The following is a 20,011-nucleotide window of genomic DNA, read 5'->3' as shown; positions in this document are numbered from 1 at the left end:
ATTAGATGCACCTGTTTGAGGTCGTTAGCTGCATAAAGACACCTGTCCACCCCATACAATCAGTAAGAATCCAACTACTAACATGGCCAAGACCAAAGAGCTGTCCAAAGACACTAGAGACAAAATTGTACACCTCCACAAGGCTGGAAAGGGCTACGGGGAAATTGCCAAGCAGCCTGGTGAAAAAAGGTCCACTGTTGGAGCAATCATTAGAAAATGGAAGAAGCTAAACATGACTGTCAATCTCCCTCGGACTGGGGCTCCATGCAAGATCTCACCTCGTAGGGTCTCAATGATCCTAAAGAAGGTGAGAAATCAGCCCAGAACTACACAGGAGGAGCTGGTCAATGACCTGAAAAGAGCTGGGACCACCGTTTCCAAGGTTACTGTTGGTAATACACTAAGACGTCATGGTTTGAAATCATGCATGGCACGGAAGGTTCCCCTGCTTAAACCAGCACATGTCCAGGCACGTCTTAAGTTTGCCAATGACCATTTGGATGATCCAGAGGAGTCATGGGAGAAAGTCATGTGGTCAGATGAGACCAAAATAGAACTTTTGGGTCAGAATTCAACTAAACGTGTTTGGAGGAAGAAGAATGATGAGTACCTTCCCAAGAACACCATCCCTACTGTGAAGCATGGGGGTGGTAGCATCATGCTTTGGGGGTGTTTTTTTGCACATGGGACAGGGCGACTGCACTGTATTAAGGAGAGGATGACCGGGGCGACGTATTGCGAGATTTTGGGGAACAACCTCCTTCCCTCAGTTAGAGCATTGAAGATGGGTCGAGGCTGGGTCTTCCAACATGACAATGACCCGAAGCACACAGCCAGGATAACCAAGGAGTGGCTCTGTAAGAAGCATATCAAGGTTCTGGCGTGGTCTAGCCAGTCTCCAGACCTAAACCCAATAGAGAATCTTTGGAGGGAGCTCAAACTCCGTGTTTCTCAGTGACAGGCCAGAAACCTGACTGATCTAGAGAAGATCTGTGTGGAGGAGTGGGCCAAAATCCCTCCTGCAGTGTGTGCAAACCTGGTGAAAAACTACAGGAAACGTTTGACCTCTGTAATTGCAAACAATGGCTACTGTACCAAATATTAACATTGACTTTCTCAGGTGTTCAAATACTTATTTTAGATTATGTCTCTCACAGTGGACATGCACCTACGATGACAATTTCAGACCCCTCCATGATTTCTAAGTGGGAGAACTTGCAAAATAACAGGGTGTTCAAATACTTATTTTCCTCACTGTATATAGAAATTGTAGTTATGTAAAATGATTCTTGCAAACCTGGACACAAGCTTAAACACAGACACACAATCACTTTTTATGATTTTATTTCTGGGTAACAAATACAAATGTAAAACATACTAAGTGTTGTCTTGATATTGCCATTTTCTTGTGGTTTAAATAATCCACTGATGAAAGACATCCAGACGAGCAAAATTAGCCTTCATTCAAAGCCACTGCACAAAGAAGAAAGTACACAGTGATATAACATCAAATTTGATCACGAATAATACATTTTTATTAAACCTCCAGAGATTAAATGAGACCTGAGCTTCAAAAAGTCCTTTCATAAATCAGTGTCATTATTTAGTGATATTAGCATGTTTATACACAAATATCTAAAGGCAAAAAAAAATGTATTACTTAAAAAATGGCTCGGCTTTTCCGATTGTTTTTTAGGCTGGCGAGTAAAAAGCCAAAACACTGTTGCACAACAGAAAATGATGTAACTCACCTGACCATATGGGCAATTTCCCAGTTAGTTTCTGATGAAAGTGGTCCAATAATTTCGACTCCTTCTGCGGTCACAATAGCGATCTCGTGCTAAAGCAGAACAGAAATATTGTTAAATAGCATACTGTTTTCTGAAGAAAGATTTCATTTGACTAGTTAAAATATTGCATGTATATCTACTAATGCACAGGACTCACTCTGTTATAAGAACGAGCATCCCGATAGTATAGCACTTTGAGGCATCGCTCTATCAGTGACCGTGCCTCATCCTTGGAAATTTCTACTTTGTTCTCAAGCACCTCTCTCATCAAGGGCTGAAAAGAAACAGGCAGACAGTAACAGAAGTGTTTTTTTTTTTTTTAAATAAATGCAGGGGGAAAAAATTACCTAAATTTGAAAAATGTTTAAAAAAATGTATCCTTACCTGAGCCAAGTATGCACCAAATCCTGTGGCTACTGCTGGAGCTTCATATGCTACACCAAGCTTGTCTACATAGCCCAGAAAACTATTATATATATATATAAAAAAAAAAAAAACACACTAGTTTGTGATAGTCTTATGGCCTCAAGAACATATTACTTCAGTGTAATACTTTAGTGTGTATATCATTATTATTACTATTACTAAAATTTGAGAGAAAATGGATTTTGAACTTAACTCTACCACATATGTTGTGCATGTGTGACTAAGACTGAACTTCTATTATAAATTAGTTTTGTGTGAACAGAGTGTCTGCACTTTTCTGAGTACAGGAAAACCTGATAGAAAGTAACTTTATTTAAAGTAACTTTAGATTTTTAAATGTCGTGCAGCTATTTTAAGTAAAATCCAATCTACACTACATTGATGCTGTATAATTAACAGTGAATATGGAATCCACTGTAGTGCATCGAGGAAAACTAGTCATCGAAAACTAACCTTTCTCCGTTGAAAAATCCACCGATAACCACCGTGTTCCAAAGTGGGTTCATCCTGCTGCGACGGTTGTACATGACACGAGTAAGCCACGAATGCATGGCTTTGGGACTATAGCTGTGGCCATCTCCAAGAAGTTCCTCATCAATCCTAAACATATCAGCACAGGAAAAGGCTTTTTGATTCATAGCGATATACCAGCACTATTTAAAGAAAGCTTTTGTGTGGTCATGAACATTCAATGTGCCACTAGTTTTACTGTTTCCTACATGCACACACATTTACACCAAGGAGCAATTTAACAAAGGGACGAGCCAATGCTAAATTGCGTGAATGTGTGTACATGGTGCACTGTGATGGACTGGGGTTTCATCTAGGGCACATTTTTAGAATACATCCAGTGTTTCTAGCACAGGGTCTGGATCCAAAAAGACCCTGACCCGAATAAAAGGCAAAAAAAATATATAATTCCCCACACTAACAAGAAATAATCAATACAAACAGGGAAAGTGTAGTGAAGGCTGAGTAGCACAAACGTGTCTGTATGATTTTTAATTTAAAGAGCTGTTAAACTCTCAAATTCTGATTGGCCAGAAGGAAATTAATTAATGTCATCTAATTAATTAATGTCGTCTATACCAACAAGGTACACTGGGAATATTATTGTAAAAAAAACTATATAATTGTGAGCAGAACATTGTTTTGTGATAAAGCATTTATTTAGCATTTTTTAGATTGGTCCAGTGTCAGCGCTTGAATTTGCGAATTTAATTGATGCCATTTATCTTCTTTAGGAGAAGAAAGAAAAGGAAAGACAATTTATAGCTGCTATAACATAAGCGATAACAGGAACAGACTTAATTTGAAGAGTGTTCAGTCAAAACATACCTACATACACAGATAAAAACTATTATAAGAGGTAAAAAAAAAAACACCAAATAAACCAGTCGTTGACCAGCAGAACTCATGTGACTGTTTGAATGAACCTGATTGCATATGTAATATAAAATATCATATAATGCATGTCTTTGAATGACTTGTTCAGACTTGCATAGAGGGTTTAAAGTGTACAGAATAAAACAGGCAGAACTCCATGCAAGACTCCATGCAAGACTTACACCATCTGTTCAATGACTTGTTTGAGGTACTGGTAGTCTGCGTAATCTCCTGAAGCTCCGAGGATGGTGTTGTCATTCACTTTCATGAGACGGGAGATGTTGCGGAAACGGGCCAGTGAGCCATAAGAGCCGAGCATGTCTGCAGCAATGATGACTCCCCCTGTAAATTTCGCTCCAAGCACTGATGTCCCCGTCACCATGGGGTTCCTGCGAAGTGAAAAATAATTGTTAAAATAAGAGAAAAACAATGAAAGTGTAGTGCACATTATAAAACCCTGAATATCCACATTAGGACTATTACCATCATCTGAGTACTAACAAATTAGCTGGAGAAAAACATCAATAATCGTTCAAATAAAATACTTTCGAGAGAAAACATATGTAAATCGCTATGTATTTATAACTCACATTTATACATTAAAACATAGATTTTGTAAAGATATGTCTATTGTGTCTCTTCCTATTAGATACATCACAAAATAAAACAAAAGAATCATACAAAACATAGTAAAGAGGGTAGTTATATTATAAAAATGTTCCTTTTCGCTACTGAACAAACGCGTGTAAAAGCACGTGTTATAACGTGTATATATTTTTAACTTTCTCTAAATAACGCCGTTAGCTAGCAGTTAGCCAGCTAGCTAGTTAGCTACCCAGGCGATTTCCACCATGATGATACAGCACTGTTAGCTAAAACGAAACTAACACAGCTAGCTAAGGAAATGTGTGATAAACACGAAAATGACCATGTTAAATCTTACAGTGTGTGTCGTATGGGTCCACATCCAGGTACTGTACTGTTACCGGCACCTGGGAAGGAGTAAAATTCCCCCGGTTTTGGTCCGCTCTCCCAGAAACTCAACTTCATTCCGCTCGCCTCCATGTTGAATAAAACCGGAAATGACGACAAACTTCGCTTTCGGTTCAAATAACAAAAGAAAGAAGTCTAAAAGAAAATTTTATTACACATGGATCCGTTTTTTTTTTATTATTATTATTTATTATATTTTGTGTACATGTACTTTGCAGGTTTTTTATTTTTTTAATTTAATTGTGTTTACAATAATTCATTCAGGTCAATCAAACAGAATCAGACTCAAAATCAGAATACTTTATTGATCACATACGTAATCAAAGGGATTTGGTTACATTTGCTCACAGTAAACGATTAGAAGTATAAATACAAGTAAATTAAAGTAAATTAGTAACACAACAATTAATAATGAATAATAAAAAGTGTGGCATATTATTAATATATAGAAATAGATATTGTCTATATAGTGGACCAACTGTTTAATGTGTAGAGTATATATATATAATTTTCTCTCTCTCTCTCTCTCTCTCTCTCTCTCTCTCTCTCTCTCTCTCTATATATATATATATATATATATATATATATATATATATATATATATATATATATATATATATATATATATATATATATATATTGTCCACATTCTACAAACTGTACCAGTTAAAATATTTTCTCTTACAAGTGCACCATGAGAATAAATATTAACCTGTAGTAAGTACTGTATATACTTTTAATTTTAACACAATGTCTGGCAGATTACCTCAGACTTGCCTCATGTTTATAAACATGCTGTACAATAAAATCATGATTAAATTGTGAAAGAACATGTGGGCTTTCACAGGTCAAGAATTAATTAGATAATGAATAAGAGCACATAGAGGCCCCAACTTTAGGGCTGGAGCTAAAGCTCTGAGTCTGTAGATCAAATGCACATACATGACTACTACTACTACTACTACTAATAATAATAATAATAATAAGTTTCTTTTCGGCTTCTCCCGTTAGGGGTCGCCACAGCGGATCCTCCGCACGTTTGATTTGGCACATGTTTTACGCTGGATGCCCTTCCTAACGCAACCCTCCCCAATTTATCCGGGCTTGGGACCGGCACTAAGAGTGGCTGGGGATGGTTCCCTGATCGGGAATCGAACCCGGGTCGCAGCGGTGCATCTTAACCACTAGACCACCAGGGGACAATAATAATAATAATAATAATAATAATAATAATAATAATAATAATAATAATAATAATACAGACTTTCAGGTTTCTATTTATGGAAGTATGAGACTACTATATACAGACTGCAGCAGAGACTCCAGAAAACTATCTCGAAACTAGCATAGTTTAAAGGAAGAATCACAGACAAAATGCTATTCCTCTCTCCTTTCTCCTCTTCCTACACACTCACATTTTCTCCCTTTTCCTTCTTTTATTGTGCTCTATCTTTTACTAAGGTCCTCAAGCTTACCTTTTTTTTCCTTGACTTGGCTTCATCTCTCCATTCTTTCTTTCTTTCTTTCTTTCTTTCTTTCTTTCTTTCTTTCTTTCTTTCTTTCTTTCTTTCTTTCTTTCTTTCTTTCTTTCTTTCTTTCTTTTTTCCTTCTTCTCTCCATTTGTCTTCCTTCTCTTGCCTTTCTTGTTTACTTCCCTCTCTTTCTATTTTCTTTATTTTACTTCCCTCCCTTCCTCCCTTCTCACCCCCTCCCTCTCTCACTTACTCCCTCCCTGTCCCCCTTTCTCATTTACTTAATCTCTCTCACTGTCTCCTGCCTCTCACTCTCTTCTTCACTTGGGTTGTACTGATTACTCTTGAGGCTTTTCTCCTTACTTTCAGGAGTATTTTCATTTTGAGTGTAAGTAAAACATGGATAAAATTTATCTTTGAATATTTTTTTACCTTAAAAAGCGACTTCAGACATAGTTTTTGTTCCTTTTTGAGTTTTCACAGAAGAACCACTGACCTCTAAGGGTCAGATCCAGCTTTAAGTCAATTTACTGTAAACAGAGAAATGAATTTCGATCAGGTTTTGGCAGATATCGGCGGGTTTGGGAGATATCAGAAGATTTTGTATATGCTGATCTGTCTTCCACAAATCATAACTGCCTTTCACATGATGGCGAGCATCTTCACAGGCTACACTCCTCCACATCACTGTCGGAGCTCAGCTGCTGAACTATGGCACTTTAACATGTCTATGAACTACAGCCACTCGTGCTACAGCTTCCCATACAATCAGACAGAGGATCCTTGTCCACATGGATGGGTCTACAGCCAAGAATTAATCCATACGAGCACTGTCACTGAGGTAAACACACAGCACACACCATGCAATAAAAGTGACTGTAGTTTCAGAGTTTATTTAGATTTTATTGGGTCTGCTATTACATGTCTGTTCATATGGAATTCAAAAAGAGAATTTCTGAACCCATTTTATTGCTCTTATATTAATTTATTTACAAAATGAAGAGCAACCATCTAAATAAATCTCTTGATAAACACAATAGATTTCAGTATGTGTTAATTTTTTTTAAGTAAACCAATATTCAGCAATTTATTGGGAGAAAAATGAGTATAGTAAATAATATTAGCAAACTGCAAAAATAATATGTAGGAGTATAACAGTCTTCAGCATCGTTTTGAATAAATTTTGGCCCGCTCCTCTTTAACACATTGCTTCACTTATGTTGTTTGTTGTCACCTGGTTATTTGAATGCTTATCAAAGCTGGAAAGGACACACAATTACTATTTACACCCATAAAATACCTGTAGAATTGAAAAACGGTGACACAGGAAACTTTTAGGAGAGGGAAATAAAGAGAGGCTGGTGATGAAACAAGTGTTACTTTTGCTTTGTAGGTGTTTTACAACATTAAATGTATTGATAAATGCATATAAAGTAGGTTGTTTTGTTGTATAATAATATCATTAAGATTGTCAAATTTCTGTAAGATTAAGAAAAGGTTAAGAGCAGACTGTTATTGAAACATTTTCTCTCGAATTTTAGTCTCTTTTTAAAATTTCTATTTACTGAAAATTGTATTTCCGCACAAATACCAACATAGTTGTAAAAAATTATAAAGAAGCTCGAAGTTATTTGTGGATGAAATCCGAATTTTCATGGGTTAATTTTTATTTTGGTTTTTGTGTGTGTTTGTGTGTGTATTTGTGTTAGTGGGATCTTGTCTGTGACAAGGCAACTCTGAACAATCTTGGTTCTTCACTGTATATGCTGGGATTGCTTGTGGGAGCTACTGTGTTTGGATCTATGGCTGACAGGTATGTTTGAAAATGTATTCTGCACAATGTCCTGGGTCTTTTTTCATATTTTTTTTAATTCATTATTATGCGGCAAATGTTTTCCAAATTGTTCTAGACTGGAGTCAGGCCAGTTCAGCACTCAGACACTATCTATTCTATAAAATAATTTTGCATGATAGAGCTATAACTTGCATTTATACATGACATGGACAAGTGTGTTCACCAACAATGATTTCTGAAGGCGTTTTCGAGCCTATGCAGTGATTTCGATTACAGAAACATGACTGTTTTAATGCAGGGCCACCTGAGGGCATCCGATATTGATTTTTGTCCTTGTCTCTTGTGCACATATCTTCTAATATTATGTACTGTAGATGATGAGGTATTTATAGTCTTTTATCTGAAATTGTTCCACAATTTGTAGACACAGTTTTAGACACCTAAGATACACTTATTATACCTAAACATGTTACTAAAATCATTGCCAATTAACCTTGTTGATTTTGTCTTTCCACATGTGATATTACATACCATATACACAATTAATTTTTTATACACACATTTACACTTATATAGTGCTACAAACCATCATTTGAACCTAGTTCTCAATGCAGATCTATACTTACAGTGCAGAATTAGATCTTAGAAACATGTTACTAACAGTGTCATTCCACATTCTTACCCAATTCTGCTGGCCATTATTATTTTTCTGTCTGGCTTTCAGGTTTGGAAGGAGGTTTACGTTGCTGTTGTCTCTTGCCATACAAGCAGTATTTGGTGTTGCAGCTGCCTTTGCACCAAACTACCTGGTGTATGTGACTCTTCGCTTCATTATAGGAACGTCTATGTCAGGAATCATCATCAATGCTTTTGTGTTGGGTCGGTAATTGTACGATATCATAATTTTACCTGGTTTACAATTCAGTGTCCACGGATACTTGATTTAGCTAGTTTGTTGTGTCTGGAGTATAAAATTCCATAATCTTATATCTGACAATCATCTCTATCTAGGCACAGAATGGACGTCTACCAAAAAACGCATGATGGCTGGAATTTTATCCGATTATTTCTTTGGGTTTGGTTATATGCTGCTGGCTGGTGTGGCTTATTTTATTCGAAGCTGGAGAAATCTGCAGCTTGCCATCTCAGCACCAGGTTTTATTTTTATTTTCTACATCTGGTAAGAGAATACCTACACACATACACAATGTGGCAATAAAAGGTGTTAATGTGGCTAAGAAACATGGCTTTTCTGTTTACTAGGGTTTGAATAGAACCCTCAACTCAAATGCACTCATATATCCCTATTGTTGGCTCTGGTGTATATCACTCCTTTATTTGTGTGCCTCCCTAAATCTTTCTTTGTCTCTTTTACCCCTTTTCTCACTCTGTCTTCTTTATCCTTCAGGGTTCTTCCTAATTCAGCTCGTTGGCTATTGGTAAATAATAGAAAAGAGGAAGCACTAATTCTTTTACGCAAAGCAGCTTCAGTGAATGGTCGTGCCTTGCCTACAGCTGTGCAGGTACGATAGACTATATTTCACTCTCTGATTCTTTATTTTGCTGGGTTTTTTTTCAGCCACAAATGTATGGAAACCTTAAAAAACTCTTTAAAAAACTGCAACAGTTTAGTAGTCCCCTAAACATCTCTATGGCTACAAGTCCTAAAACCTCGAGGCAGCTAGCCAATCACGCTGCCTTTGTACCCTGTAAGTGACAGACTAAAGCTAACAGATTGCCAAGGCAACTCTGGCATCACCTTAGCACTGGGAGCAAATTGTCTCCCGGAGGTCCACATTTAGGTGTAATATGATATGTAAAAACAGGTTATGCAATTAGGGGATACACGTGATTTGCAATGGTTGTTTACTATCTTTTTACTGGTGAAATAATTATTGTAGTGGTTCTTAAAGTGGGGTCTATGAAGTATAGTGTATTAATTTAGCTATATAGGTGGAAATCACAATCCATCATTGTCAGGCTTATAATTGATTATAATTATAAATGCTATCCTGCCTGTACTTGTATTAGATGTTATAATTTCGAATAATAAAAAAAATGTTGTCCTGTAAATTATTATTTATGAACAGAATTTTAAAATGTAGATGAAAGTTTTCAATAAATATGACAGCCATGAATAATAATGATAATACTGAATTAAATTTCGCATTTTACAACCAGCTTATAAATAACTTAACCACATAAGATGATGTCTTCAGTGATTTTCTAATTACAATTACAGTCAAAAGTTTGGAAACACCTACTCGTTCTTATTGAAAGAAACATGCACATGTATATATGCAACAATTTAAGCAATTTTATGGTATGAAAATTTGCTTTGACCAAACATATAAATGTACTGATGTTAAACTTGTCATTGAAAGGTTTTCCTTTAGCATTTATAACAGCTGTACATACTTTTCCTATCTGGACAATTTTAGATGTTTAAATACATATTGTAACAGTAAAACTTTCCAAATATACTTTTGAATATTTCTTTCTAACATTGTGATCTAATTCATCCAAGAGCAGTTCAATTGAATTTAGTTGCAATGACATGGCAAGCCATTCTATCACACTCCAGCCAACTGTTTGCTCTCTAAATAATGCTTACAGAGCTTAGATGAATGCTTTAGGTAATTGTCTTCTTGTATGGTGAAGTTGGTTACAAATAGCTGCAGTCCAGACAGAATTTCATGTTGAAGTATGGAATGCTAGCCATGTTGGTTTAGAATTTCTTACACCCAGAATAAGTCTCCAACCTTCTCTGCTCCAAAACAACACCAATCGTTCACAGCACTGTTTGACTGTGGGTGTGCGGCAGTCTGATAACACTTGTCAGACTTGACAAATGTCCAATTTAGACTCAACTGTCTACAGAACTTTCTTCCATTCATTCACTGTCCAATTGTTGTTTATGCCTTTGCTTTTAATCTGGTTTATTGCATATAAACAAATGAAATATGTGTCTTAAAAATAATAAAAGGTGTTTACAGACTTTTCACAGACACTGTAGGGGACAGTTTTGGATAAATGTTAATTTTAAATATATTTAAATAAAATATATATAAATATATTTAAATTGCTTTTAAATTAAGCATCTTCCATGCTGATATTCTTGCAGTTAGATAAGTGTGAAGGGATGCAGGAGAAGAATCAACACACTGTTGCAGATCTATTTCGTACTCCCCAGATGAGGAAAAGATCATTTATTCTGTTCTACATTTGGTAGGTTAATAATAAGTCTTTTATAAGTCATCATGGTGATTCTATGCAATTAATAGTGTTTTCACTGGTTAAATTCTTTTAGAGATATATGCTTTTACAAATTCCTTGGATTGAGACTCATTATTAAATACACTCTTGCAGAATTTTGCCTCCTGTCCATTGTTTTCCTTGTAGCAACCTAAAATGATAAATTTTGCTCTAGAAAGTTCCAAATTATTTGTTCTCCATTAGATAGATTATCTTACGTTCATTTTTTCCATCTGTAGGTTTGTTAATGTATTAGTGTATTATGGTCTCTCTCTGAGTGTGTCAGACCTGGGCACAAATCTTTACCTCACTCAGTTTCTGTTTGGATTGGTCGAAATCCCTGCGAAGGCCCTGGTCTTGATCTTCCTCCCCTACAGCCGTCGTCTCTCGCAGAGTGCATTTCTTGCCATCGGGGGCGCCGCTTGCCTTCTGATGCTCATTGTACCAGAAGGTGACCATCACCTTTAATCTTCTTTTCATTCTTCAAAATCAAACCCTTTTTCAGAATAAGCATCTTCAGAATTTCATTCTATCAATCTTCATAGGACTGTCCAAGTCATCACCATCTGCAGTTTGTTTGCTTTTGTTCCTTTGACCCTGTACTTGTTTTGTTATTCTCCCAGATAGCCCCAATGTACAGGCTGCTGTGGCTATGACTGGAAAATTTGGGATCACAGCCTCTTTTAGTGTCATCTATATTTATACAGCTGAGCTCTTCCCAACTGTGCTTAGGTATGTTCTTAAACACTTCTATATATAACATACCAATAACTATTCAGTATTATACTTACTATGTTTCATTGGTCAGTGTGTAGAGATGGCCACAGATGGCTTATGATTGACTCCTGTCACTGAACTGTTGTAGGACACCAGAACTAAATATTATGTATGTATAATTGTGGGCAACTTCAATAAATAAGTGCCATAAGGGTAACGTGGGTCGATTCCTATGCAAATTACATTTAAGATAGATACAAAAATCAAATCACATTTTATGATATTCAGCAATTCTATGAATCAGATGCAGATCCACTCCCAAATCATTTTGTGCACTCAAATCCTTTGCAACTATGATAAATAAAGGCTATGTGTTTTAAATTATTCTGATGTACATTTATGTGAATCTTTCTCCCTCCGACAGACAGACAGGAATTGGTGTGTCTTCCATGTTGGCACGAATTGGTGGAGTTTTAGCACCAATGATAAACCTGCTTGGAGAGAGTAACCCTGTTGTGCCCACGGTAATATTTGGCTTTGCACCTCTGCTGGCTGCAGTTCTTGCATTGGGCCTGCCAGAGACAGCCAATAAACCATTACCTGATACCATTGACGATATCCAAGAATCTGAAAGGTTATAACATATATACAACACCACAATTGACAGTAAACACTCAAAATTTGCAGTATATATATATATATAATAAATCTTTGGCTTACTAACTTGTATGTGGTACATATTATTATTTTCTTTGTGCAGGTTTACTCCAGAGAATAACAGCAGAAATTTCCCTGAAGACACTATCCAGTCTCCAAACACCACTGAGGCACAGGAACTACAGTGGCTTACAAACAAGTCTCTATAGATTTACATGTGACTGCTGCATAAAGACAAACACACAGACACAAACATTTTCTTTCCTCATTCTCTGTTTGGGTTTTAGAAATGTATATGTGCATGTATAACACTGATATATTTTTTCATCTTTGGTCAAAAGCTGCTGCTTTTTTTTTTTTTTGTTTAGCTTCATGCTGAGAAAGCAGCTGTGTCATCAGTGTTTTTAGCCCAAGTGTCACAATAGAGCTAGGGAACAGCAGTTCTTTTGTAGAAACCACACTGTCTTATCCGATGTCTATGCAACAAAAACACAAAGTGCCTTTCATGTTTACACTATGCATGCAAGTATATTATACTAATATACTTTTATGTATTTCTTCCATATGACAATCAGAAAACCCTCTATGAAGCTCTTGTATTTGTTTGTGAAAAGCTTGTTTTTATATTGTTCATCCAATATTATTCCATACAGTTGGGTAAAAAAAAAAAAAAAAAACATGTCTAGGTGCACTGAAGCAGGGCTTTTTTTGGTCATGCACCATACTTGGACATTTCATGTTGGGGTTTTTCTTTAATCAGTCACTCACCAGATGCAGTAAAATAAAATTTGTCACATATTCCAGCTTGTTAGAAGCTAAAGTCTGGGTGGGGTCAACCGCTTGATCAGCCACTACCAGTAAATAATTTTATATAGCTGTACTGTTACTTATGTCCTTGATCACTTTTATAGCAAATGGCCCATTGATGATCAACACACCACCATGGAATCATTGCAGTGAACTTATTGAAGTCAGACTGACAGAACACTGCCCTATTTTACCAGTGATTAAAATGCATCTCAGAGCCTATATTTACCTATATTAGAGTCACAATCAGGCCATTATTATGCTCAAAGTCAAAATTGGCCCTCAAATTCCGAATGTATCTAAACACTTTAATAGAGAACTCACTGAACAATGGTAAAATTATCTTGCCAAAACCTATTTTCTTAAATTTGGTCACATAATATTATGGTTTGGTTTCATCGGTTCACAGCTCTGCCAATTATCACATAGGCCTCTAGGCTCTGGTCAATAGATAAACATTGTTTGAATGAATTTAAAAACAAAAAACTGAATTGTTTAATTAGGTAAATCATCGTTAATTCCACCACAAGCTTAAATTAATGCACTGCTTCACAGTTGTTTTATGGTCTGTGACTCTACTGGCTTGTAGTAACAATGCCATCCAGTGCAGATTAAATGTAAACGCAAAGAGTAAAAAGGCAGATAGTCACAATGTGGCATTTAGAGAATGTAATGACAAGTGTGAGCTCTCGTTTACACTGGAACAAATTATTTAACAGTCTTGTGCACGTACAGTATACACACACACACACACACACACACACACACGCACATCAAAGCGCACTTTCTCCATTAGTTTGGGATGTTACCAATGGCATCCCTGTGCACACACCCCTCAAGTGTCTTCTGACTGATTATTTTTTTATAATAATTCCCAAGTTCTTGGTCTTAAAATATTCAAGTACTTGTAAATAAAAATCAGAGACTGATATAGTAAACATAACTTTAATTATAAAAAGAACAAAACATGCCCAAAACATGGAAAAAGAAATTAAGACAGCCAAGCATTGGATACCTGGATGTCAACTAATTCATAAATTATTTGTCCCAATTATGTACCACCTTGTGAGAGTCCTCAGATTAAAGACTAATTAAAAAATTGTTTAATACCCAGCATTTCCTGCAGAAACCCATTAGCACAGACACCGCAGTGCATGTACAATGAATCTGCATAACAAAATGCATTATAATTGTGTGATACAATCGTGTTTAACTTGAGTGACACCCTGTGGTCAAAATGTGCAATACAATTTGTTACATCTGTAATATTACCTTCTTTTAAAGAGGCAAATGCTGTTTTGTTCAGTCAAACACGAAATCAGATCTAATTTAACAGTATATCTAAGCAGCTTTCTTTACAATTTACATTAGGACAGGGTAACATATGTGGCTCCAGTTGCCACTCCACAGTTGTTGTCCTTCATGGACATAAGCACATAACCATCATTACCCCAGTAAGTGGACCAGGAGTTCTTCACCAGCCAGTAAGGCTGTCCATCCATTACCCCATAACCCACTGCCAGAACAGCATGGTCCAAGTCATCTGTTCCATTCTCTAAATCACCAAAAAAAAAAAAAGGAGGTATTTTTTTATAGCAGTGGCAAACTCCACATGTGCATTATTTTATCACAGCTGTAACAAAAAGGAAATTAGCTTTTGTACTTGGTACAGAAAAATAAATATAAACTACAAAATTTACTATTTTACATATCTGAGCTTAATGAGCAATGAAGTGTCTGCAATACAGTTCATTACAGTACATATATCTTACACACAAAATTATATAAAGGAATGACTTACTGCAATCTGGTTCATAATACACCCCATTACTGTAGAAGCTAAAGGAACGGTGAGCAGCATCGATGCTAACTGCAGTAGGACCAAATTTGTACAGCGCAGCCTTTAGAGCTTCTAGATCTCCACTGGTGACATTAGTGTAGCTTTTCACATGAGCAGTTAGAAAGGACGAATTATAATGACACAGGCTATTCTGAAACAAATCCAAAGAGATTATGCTGTTACACAAACTTTTTTTTTTTTTTTATGTTTACAAAGAATTTTACAAATACTTATATATATATATATATATATATTAAAATAAATAACATTCATATTCCCCAAATTTGAATGTTTTTTGTACAGGCAGTACAGTGTAGTGTGATGTAAAAGTTTTAAAGTAGGGAAGAGGGAAGAGCCCATGTCTGAGCTACGTATTAATATAGCTTTAAGCAATAAAATATATAAAATACAATGCACTTGTTTAGGGTAATTAATACACACCATGCCGGTGTATCCACCATAACTCTCTGCAGTAGAGATTCCACCATGTTTCATGATCCATTCAAATGCTCTCCACTCCTCTCCTCCATCACAGCCATTGTTCCCAAAGCCCCATGTACAGTCCACTAGCATCTGCTGAGACAAGACCACACGCTCCCCTGTCTGTTACAGGAAAGACAGACAAAGGATGAGGTGAGAATTTCAGGTGATGAACTTTCAAGGGAAGAGTAACAAATGTTAAAAATTTGAATAGGGAATAAACGAAGCTGATATATAGAACCTTTATTAGTAGTTCATGTGTAACTACAGCTCTAGCAAATGTACCCACATTGCAAAAAAGCAGTACGGACACAAAGTGTATGTGTATACACACTGCTTACATTTACCTTCAGAAATAATGCACCTTCTAGTGCTCCTGTTGCTGCAAAGCTCCAGCAGGACCCACACACCGCTTGGTCTTTTACAGGAGTCACAGCACCTAACAAGTCAGATAATAATGAAACCATGTGTTTCAAAGAAAATCGCCCCATGACCAAATTCAATGAACAGAACATACCATACAGCCTCCAGTCCAAGGAGTCAGGCAGAGTGAGAGAGCGAAGTTTAGTGGGGAAAGGTTGAGCTTTGTTAGAGGTTTTCCTTAGTTTCACACCTCTCATCATTGCCAGTTCTTTCTCTGTACGATCAGCTAGGTGATTCACAGACAGGGAATAGGACAGGCCCGCTCTGTTCATGGAGTGAATATAACTGCAAAAGAAGAAGCACAATGGGTAGCAGATCTTAAATAATATTTTTTTATTCTACCATTCACCTGGTTACAATTTAATAAATGCAGCCATTTGAATTGTGGTCAGTGAAAACAGTGAAGAATTTTGTTTCTCCATTCAGACATTTGACTCTGCTTGGATCACTCGCAAAATCTAAATCACTTCATATGCAGGTTATAATAATAATGCCATATAAATGCTGCAGACTATTCAAGAATGAGCAGATGAATATCATAGTAAAGTGAATTTCGAAGAAACAGCTAGACAGGCAGCTAGATAAATAATCAAATCAATAAAATAAAACATTTATGACAGATATGAAATTAGAAAATATCAAGTTAGGTTCTTACCGAACATTATGTACAAAGTTATGTTCTCGCTTTTCATGTTCCACCTCATCTTCATAGCTACGCTCATATTTTTCCTTAAAGTGCCCGAATAAGTGATTGACATGGCCCACAGGAGAAGTTTGAATCAGATCTTGAATGGGATTGGCTAATATTCTGTGTGCCACTCCTGGACCAGGAAAAGGCCCACAGCTCATGCCTAATAGGAAAATATCAATTAGAAATGTAATATTATGGGTCATTAAGAGTTTTACATGTACCAGCAAGTGTGAGAAAATAAGAGTTTACCAGCAGGCAAATCAAAGTCTTTAGGGTCAGTTTTAAGGCTGAAGTCACTGTAGTCGATGAGGTATTTGTCATAGTGGGAACCAAGAAGAGTGTTGTAACCCATCATTTCATAATGGTAGGGGATAGCCGGTGACACTCCACCCTCTGGCCGAGCCACCCAAAGACGGTAAGTGTTCTTTTTGTGTCCAACAACAGTGACGTTTTTCCACACCTCACACAAGTGGCCCGCAAAGTATTCAATTAGTTCAAACTGTAGACAAATGCAGACATGACAATGGGAAATAAAACCCACAGAACAGTAATTATTTGTTACTTACTGAGCATAGGTTTTCCAAAACCACAGCTCTATGTATTTTAAGAGCAGAAAGAGTAAATGTTGCTACATTTTTAAGGCTTTTTTTTTTTTTTTTTAAACAAAGTGGACACCTGAAAACCCTGTGGGTTGGGCAGTGCAGCTTGAGGCAGAACTGGATCCTCCTTACTGCCATTGACTTGGAAGCATTTCATAGTATTAAATTCAGTCTCAGTTGTCACAGGTGTGATTTTGTAGCCGACACCATGATCTCCAGCTGCGCTGAGCTGAAAAGTGGAAACTTGTCCTGCCAAGTAGTTACCACAAAGCAGAAGTAAGATACCAATTATGTCTACGTAAGCATAACTTGTGTATGGATACGCAGTAGGTGCAGCAGTAACGGTATTAACTGAAGAGGTCACAAGTTAGACAAAACACATTCATTTGAATTCAGATTAAAACACCATTATTCTTTTCCAATTGCATGTTTTTCCAAAAGGTCCCTGTATATTTTGAGGAAATAAGTTTTCAAGCATCCTGATCCAAAGCTAAAATTTCCTTTACAAGTTCCTGTTATGTAATTCCATCTTATAGTATCATTTTGTTGTAAGTGACCAAACAAGCATTAAAAAATAAACTCCAGCAACATTTCTGCCCAGACTTAAAACAGACAAACTAAAAGGTTTATAAAAAAAATAAAAATAAAAATTTAGGCTCTGCAACATTTGATTCAAACACAACTGAAACCAACACTGAAAACATAGAAAAATGTGCAAAAAGACAGAGTGCCAGAGACTATTTTGGAAAAATAAAATTATATACAAGAATGTGAGGAGAACCTCAAAAGGTATGTCCTGACGTATACTATAAAATATACCTCCCTTACATATCAAGTCAGATTCAAAAAGTAAACGTCCCCAAAAAAAACATCACCGTGAATCCAAACTCACCATGGTAATAGTCAATTCTGCTTCTCTTCCCCTGTAGATCATACCAGCCCTCAAATGGTTCTTTGATTTCAGCATAGGGTAATGAAATCACACCTTTAAACAATGTGATATAATGAGTCACAAACCTAACAACCACTGAAAGGATAAAGGACAAAAAAAAAAAAAAAGAAAAACACCTTTGACTACCTTTTATATGGTACATTTGTCCAAAATCAGGTACTTTCCGCCCTGAAAGAGGCGAAGTGTGCAACACTGTAAACAGAATGGAAAAAAGACTTTATTTATGCACATCAAAACAGCAATGTGTCTCTTTTTTTGAAGAAAAAACAAATAAAAAAAACCCAATACATAAAAAAAAAAAAGCAGGCACTACAGAATTCTCAATTCTGCCTGGTCTGAAGGTGCTGAGGAATTATACCCACAGCTCAGACAGTAGGTCCAGCTACAAGGTAATAATTAACTCAGCCTGATATTTTATCATTGCTACAGTAATTCCTTCTCTGTATAGACTGTACAGTGGTCACTGTTACTGATTAAAAAAAACAGTCGAATGTTTACTTAATATTTTTTGGAAGGAGTTTGTACTTTGAAACAGTCAAATATAAAGATGATAATTGTATACACATGAAACTATCCTGGACAGAGAGGCATGAAATCTCTCAGTAACATGAAAATCTGTATTTTTATCTTGGGCATGAGATAGAGGAAGGAACTAGAAAAAAGGGCAGAAAAGCAGATTTACCTGATGCACAGCAGACCATCACGGCTACAGCTAGAAATGTCCACATAATGAAGTTAATAAAAAGCACATGAGGTAGCAAGAAACCGTGCACACGTTTTCGCTTGAAACCTACACCTCGGGGAACCCAAACAGCTCGCGCTTATCGAGACCAGCACCAACTAATACACGCCTCCCCAGGTCCACCGAGTCACGTGACTATAAGTGTCTCGAGTTCACATGATCGCAGTCAGCTGAGGCACATCAGTTCCGCTCGGTCAGGGTGCACGTCTAAATACCTAGATACACACTATACACGTGCACTTCTTACTGGGGTTTGGCACAAGAACTCACACCCTACACGGTGCACTGGATATTAAGTACAACACGTTATTCAGCACTACACGCACACACAGCTCTTACTGAATAACCTACAGGAAACTTTAGACAAGGCATGTGACAAGCACAAAGAGACAGGATACAGAACACGTTGTGTAACTCAAGATTGGATATGAGAAGCAAAACTTCAAACTACAAATTATACTAATGGTATATGTGAATTTCCCTCAAGGATAAATTAAGTGATTTATCAATCAATCTATAGTAGATACTGTAGTATTATGTTACTTACGGTAATGCTATGAGACATACAGTATGCTTAGGAACCTATATTGGGTGTGTTACGGTACTGTTGAAAAGAGGAATAAAAGTTGTTCTAAGAAGTCCTGGCTGGCTGTCGCGTGGTCCATTTATAAAAGGTTTATGTTGTACCTATTAAACGACAGAACAGATACTAGTCACCTGTTCTACTGTTTGTAAACTAATAAAAATAAACTATACTCCACCCCTACTGATTACACGAAGAACACTGCTAAATGACATTTTTGTTTTTACAAAGTTTAGCCTAATCAACTCTCTCTCACACACACACCCAGGGACACACACAAACATTACGTCATCTTTTTTATTTGTATTTAATTAGCAGATACAAAACCATTCATTCTTTTAAAAAAAAGTTAAGAACATATATTAGTACTCATTATCTTATATTCCAAGTTTGGAAGTACCAA

General features: G+C 36.5%; 3 protein-coding genes across 6 annotated transcripts; 1 reads left to right on the top strand and 2 right to left on the bottom strand.

Annotated features, from left to right (window-relative positions):
* Nucleotides 1–1,327: 1,327 nt before the first annotated feature.
* On the bottom strand, nt 1,328–4,700 carry psmb4 (proteasome 20S subunit beta 4). The gene is made up of 7 exons (XM_083523377.1): nt 4,546–4,700; nt 3,785–3,991; nt 2,670–2,816; nt 2,175–2,256; nt 1,948–2,064; nt 1,752–1,840; nt 1,328–1,473 (listed from the first exon to the last, which is right to left on the bottom strand). Exons 1-7 carry the CDS (start codon nt 4,665–4,667, stop codon nt 1,461–1,463), a joined length of 777 nt encoding a protein of 258 aa, XP_083379503.1. The 5' UTR covers nt 4,668–4,700; the 3' UTR covers nt 1,328–1,460.
* A 1,646-nt stretch (nt 4,701–6,346) lies between these two features.
* On the top strand, nt 6,347–13,187 carry LOC310716293 (solute carrier family 22 member 13). 3 transcript variants are annotated; one of them, XM_083523317.1, is made up of 11 exons: nt 6,375–6,455; nt 6,736–6,908; nt 7,777–7,880; nt 8,587–8,741; nt 8,874–9,042; nt 9,271–9,385; nt 10,987–11,090; nt 11,357–11,568; nt 11,741–11,849; nt 12,259–12,468; nt 12,595–13,187. In XM_083523317.1, the coding sequence occupies exons 2-11, from the start codon at nt 6,792–6,794 to the stop codon at nt 12,698–12,700; spliced, it is 1,401 nt and encodes a 466-aa protein (XP_083379443.1). In that variant the 5' UTR covers nt 6,375–6,455; nt 6,736–6,791; the 3' UTR covers nt 12,701–13,187. The 3 variants fall into 3 exon arrangements, 2 of the variants coding, with proteins under 2 accessions (XP_083379442.1, XP_083379443.1); XR_014530548.1 differs by having other exon boundaries at nt 6,347–6,908; nt 12,263–12,468; XM_083523316.1 differs by having other exon boundaries at nt 6,347–6,908.
* A 1,042-nt stretch (nt 13,188–14,229) lies between these two features.
* On the bottom strand, nt 14,230–19,399 carry LOC310716291 (digestive cysteine proteinase 1-like). 2 transcript variants are annotated; one of them, XM_083523314.1, is made up of 11 exons: nt 18,966–19,399; nt 18,410–18,475; nt 18,224–18,316; nt 17,408–17,580; nt 16,982–17,231; nt 16,697–16,892; nt 16,136–16,326; nt 15,966–16,057; nt 15,580–15,741; nt 15,100–15,289; nt 14,230–14,853 (listed from the first exon to the last, which is right to left on the bottom strand). In XM_083523314.1, the coding sequence occupies exons 1-11, from the start codon at nt 19,009–19,011 to the stop codon at nt 14,666–14,668; spliced, it is 1,647 nt and encodes a 548-aa protein (XP_083379440.1). In that variant the 5' UTR covers nt 19,012–19,399; the 3' UTR covers nt 14,230–14,665. The 2 variants fall into 2 exon arrangements, with proteins under 2 accessions (XP_083379440.1, XP_083379439.1); XM_083523313.1 differs by having other exon boundaries at nt 18,410–18,451; nt 18,966–19,152.
* Between the last annotated feature and the right edge of the window lie 612 nt (nt 19,400–20,011).

The sequence above is a fragment of the Silurus aristotelis genome (assembly GCF_946808225.1).
Source record: "Silurus aristotelis genome assembly, chromosome: 21".
Taxonomy (NCBI): Eukaryota; Metazoa; Chordata; class Actinopteri; order Siluriformes; family Siluridae; genus Silurus; species Silurus aristotelis.
This window is presented reverse-complemented; position numbering and strand designations above follow the sequence as displayed.

Bases quoted from the DNA above. Each gene is read 5' to 3' on its own strand.
- LOC310716291 (XM_083523314.1), bottom strand. From the start codon at position 19,011: ATGTGGACATTTCTAGCTGTAGCCGTGATGGTCTGCTGTGCATCAG. The intron at 15,742-15,965 runs GTAAATGTAAGC...TTCCTGTAACAG, and splicing joins AAGGTGCATTATTTCTGAAG to ACAGGGGAGCGTGTGGTCTT. The intron at 15,290-15,579 runs GTGTGTATTAAT...GATTTGTTTCAG, and splicing joins ATGGTGGATACACCGGCATG to AATAGCCTGTGTCATTATAA.
- LOC310716293 (XM_083523316.1), top strand. From the start codon at position 6,612: ATGAATTTCGATCAGGTTTTGGCAGATATCGGCGGGTTTGGGAGATAT. The intron at 7,881-8,586 runs GTATGTTTGAAA...TCTGGCTTTCAG, and splicing joins TTTGGATCTATGGCTGACAG to GTTTGGAAGGAGGTTTACGT. The intron at 11,091-11,356 runs GTAGGTTAATAA...TTCCATCTGTAG, and splicing joins TTTATTCTGTTCTACATTTG to GTTTGTTAATGTATTAGTGT.
- psmb4 (XM_083523377.1), bottom strand. From the start codon at position 4,667: ATGGAGGCGAGCGGAATGAAGTTGAGTTTCTGGGAGAGCGGACCAAAA. The intron at 2,817-3,784 runs GTAAGTCTTGCA...TGATATGTTTAG, and splicing joins CAAGTCATTGAACAGATGGT to GATTGATGAGGAACTTCTTG. The intron at 2,257-2,669 runs GTTAGTTTTCGA...TATATATAATAG, and splicing joins GGATTTTTCAACGGAGAAAG to TTTTCTGGGCTATGTAGACA.